Raw genomic sequence first — 3,729 nt, 5'->3', positions numbered from 1 at the left:
TAAAATAATCACTTTAGCAGTGCTCTGGGCCAAATAATCATACATTTTATATTTGAAATGTGTTTATTTATTATACACACATGGGCATAGGTAAAGACATAACATAGACACATACCTCTGATAACGGATCTTATTGAACTGATATTTCAACCATTTTGCCATCTGATTATTTGTGACCAAATAATAACAACTGATCACAGTAGATATCATTGAATAAATAGTTTAAAAATTGTAAACTTATTTGTGACCTAATAAAATAAAAAACATATGATCACAGTACAGTAGATAACATTGAACTGATAATTTAACTATGTAATCTGATTTGTGACCACATAACACATAACATAACACATCTGATCACAGTAGACCGCTAAAAGCCATCTCAATTCTTGCATGCCTCACAAATGACCATGACATGTCTGTGCTCCTTACACACAGGCCTGGTGCACTGGGAACACCAGCTGCTGGCTTTTCTGTCCTTGCTAGTTGTGCAGATTGCACACCTCTTCCTCTTCCCTGGGCCCTCCTGGCTGATGTCGTCCTGTGGCTGTGTGATGCCTGGGTTTTGTTTTTTGATCCCGCATCTTCCCATTGCATCAAGGATGGGCTTTTGGAGTCTGGGTGTGCCCTCCATGCGCCTCCTCATATGTGGTATGACTAACTCCTTGCCCAGCTCCTTTATGAACAGGCGGCGTGCACTGCTCTGGCCACTCATGTACTCTGGATGTTGTGTAGTGAAGGTGGTGTATGCGTTGAGGGTCGCAACATCCAGCATGTTATTCCAAAGGACCATCGGCCACCTCCTTGTTCTCCGCTTACATGTGTAGGTGCCAACCATTTGATCCGTTGTGTCCACTCCTCCTTTTGTTTTGTTGTAGAACTGGATCACCTCTGGCTTCTTCTTTTGGTTGCTCTGATCCACTGCTTTGTCGTCGTGCATTGTACTCAAAAGGATAACAGACTTGCCTTTTTTCTGGACGTAGCTCACCATGGTCATGTTGCCTCTGAATCCAAACTCTGAGCTGTAGATCTCACGCAGTTTGGATGGCTTCATCACAGGTGGGATATCTGCCTTGTTCTGGCGGAGAGTGCCTACAACTGTTAGGTCCTTCTCAAGGAGCTTCTCAGCCAGAGGGACACTAGTGAAAAAGTTGTCCATCGTGATGTTCCGGCCTATGGGAGGAAAAGAAAAGATTGCACTTTATAAGTATATGATTATTAAATTCAAAGACCTCACATTTATTCTTTTTTTTTTTTTTTGCTTACACAGAAATCATATAAAACAAATTACACACTGAAAGACTAGAAACATAGATATTGTGCTAGAACTGATACTCTGCATTGTATATTCACCTGTCCCTCTGATCCCATTGCACAATTGTTGGACAACAGTCTCCCCAAGCTTCTTCTTAATCTCCTCTCCTGGCTGCCTCCCTGTGTAGACAGTTCCGTCTATTGCATAAGGCACCCTTGCATCGCACATCCAAAAGATTTTTAGCCCATATTTGGCAGGCTTGCTGGGCATGTATTGCAGAAACCTGCACCTGCCCCGGAACGGCACCAGCTGCTCATCTATGGTGACACAGTCACTAGGGATGAACCGTCTTCTGCAGTTGTCCAGGAAGCAGTCCCACACGTACCTAAATGCCGCCATGTGGTCGGTTTCCAGTCGCAAAGCCCTGGTCCTCCTGTCGTCAAACCGTATGAAGCGGCGGATATTTTCATATCTTCTGACACCCATGGTGGCCTTGTAAACTGGATTTTGCAGGGGGTCAAGAAACAGCTCCCGCAAGGCAACATCCCAGCTCTTGTCCCCCCCTGCAAGGAGGGTCAAACCAATAAAGGCCAGGAACTCTTCTTTGTTGAGGCTTCTCCATTCTTTCCCTTTTGCTGTAGCTGCTCTGCGACCCTCTAAGTTGGTGCATTTGAGAACCTCCTCAATGATGTTGTCACTGATGAACATATCCCAGGCATCCTTTGGTGAAACAGCTACTGCTGATCCAGGTGTAGGTCCTGGGCAGCTCCTCAGAATGTTGCAACTTCTAGTTCTGCTGTGAGTGGGGGGATTTTCATTCCAGTAAGAACCATTTTTACTCAATCTATTTGACTGGGTCTGAGTTTCCTCTTCAGAGGACTCATCAAATGAGTCCTCTATGTCATCAGAAGAGGCTCCTTCATTCAGGAGAGACACACCCACAACTCCAGCTTGACCCTGAGGCACATAGACTGGGTCATCATCATCAGAGATTTCAGACTCAGAATCAGGACCAATTCCATCCTCATCTTCCTGATCTAGTCCCTCATGCAGCATCTCTATAACCATTTCAGCAGTTAGTCGATGAACAGCCATGATCTGAATATAGACAAGCAAAAGAACAAAGTTCTCATTAGTATACAGAGGCAAGCTTGATAGTGGGGCAGCCAGGGTTTAAATTTATTAAGGGTCCCTTAATTAATGTTAGTTAGTACATTACTAAGCATTAATTAACTGTTTACAGATATATTAACAATCATTAGTATTACTTAGGGTTAGTTAACACATTAGGAATGTAGCATATTAGTAAGCAGTTAAGTAGGCTAATGATTACTACTCAAAGTTAGTTAGCCTAATCAATTCAAAAGTTTGATCAACCTAAATACATTTTTTATGAATAAATAGCAGTGTATTTATAGGTGTTTTTCCACAAGTTCTGTCAACAATGCCACAGAGGGAACATAAAAGATGTTAAACCTGCCAGTGTTTGGTATCTTTTAGTTTAAAAGTATTTCCCCTACATCAGCTGGCTATTTTTATTACACTGTGACATACTATTGTGAACATATTGGATCCAAAACCAGGCAAAATAAACCAAAAAGACTATAGACCCACAGGCATGTTTTGTTCATTTGCTTCAGAGTAAAAAAAAAAAGAAGGAGCAAATAACTAGTCCTTGTATAACTAAACTGTCCTAAGTGCCATACAACATGCCAATAGCTTCACTCATGTTCAGATTATCTTTTATATTTAACTTAAACCCTAATCAATCAATTAATATACTTATATTTCACGAGTCATCAAATGTCAACAGCTAGCTAGCTAGCTTACAGTAGCCTATTGTTTCCCTTTCTGACAAGAAATAGACTTAGTTCTTAAATTATCTTAAACATAATCAATAATTATGCACAGTTATCACATCAAATTGCTTATCAGGTAAGATTATAATAATGTTAAAACAATACTTACATGTTTTGGATGTTCAAATTGTCCACGGTAAATATGTTCCTAATTGCAAACACAAATTTCAATGCGGGTCATTTCTGACCCATGTCTGAAAACTTCATGTAGACTGACAAAAGCTATGCTTATTCATAAAGGAAGAAAATAAAAATGAATAGTATGATTTGTGCTAAACAAAACAAATGAAATTTACTGAGTACTTGGTTTAGTAAATGATAAAATACATAGAGTCAAAACATTCAGCAAAGAAACACTCAGCGATACATGAAATTACATAGGAAATGAATGTGGGTCATTTTAGACCCATGTTGCGCATTAGAGGGGTAGTGATACAAAATGTGTTTTTATTCAAAATGTAAAAAAGAAAAATTAAAAAAAAGTATGAATTATGATCAAAAACAAGTTAATTGAGGAATACCTGGAATACTGAATAATGAAATGAATTGATTGCAAAGATACAGCAGATAAAAACTCAGTCGGGTCACTTTAGACCCATGTTGTGCATCAAAGGG

General features: G+C 39.8%; 1 protein-coding gene across 1 annotated transcript; it reads right to left on the bottom strand.

Moving 5' to 3' along the window:
* Positions 1–382: 382 nt before the first annotated feature.
* Positions 383–2,323, bottom strand: LOC307269425 (piggyBac transposable element-derived protein 4-like; the record flags this gene model as incomplete). Its single annotated transcript, XM_080052393.1, has 2 exons — positions 383–1,173; positions 1,354–2,323. The coding sequence occupies 2 exons, from the start codon at positions 2,321–2,323 to the stop codon at positions 383–385; spliced, it is 1,761 nt and encodes a 586-aa protein (XP_079908519.1).
* Positions 2,324–3,729: the final 1,406 nt, after the last annotated feature.

This window comes from Ammodytes marinus (genome assembly GCF_949987685.1).
Source record: "Ammodytes marinus genome assembly, chromosome: 23".
NCBI lineage: Eukaryota > Metazoa > Chordata > Actinopteri > Uranoscopiformes > Ammodytidae > Ammodytes > Ammodytes marinus.
This window is presented reverse-complemented; position numbering and strand designations above follow the sequence as displayed.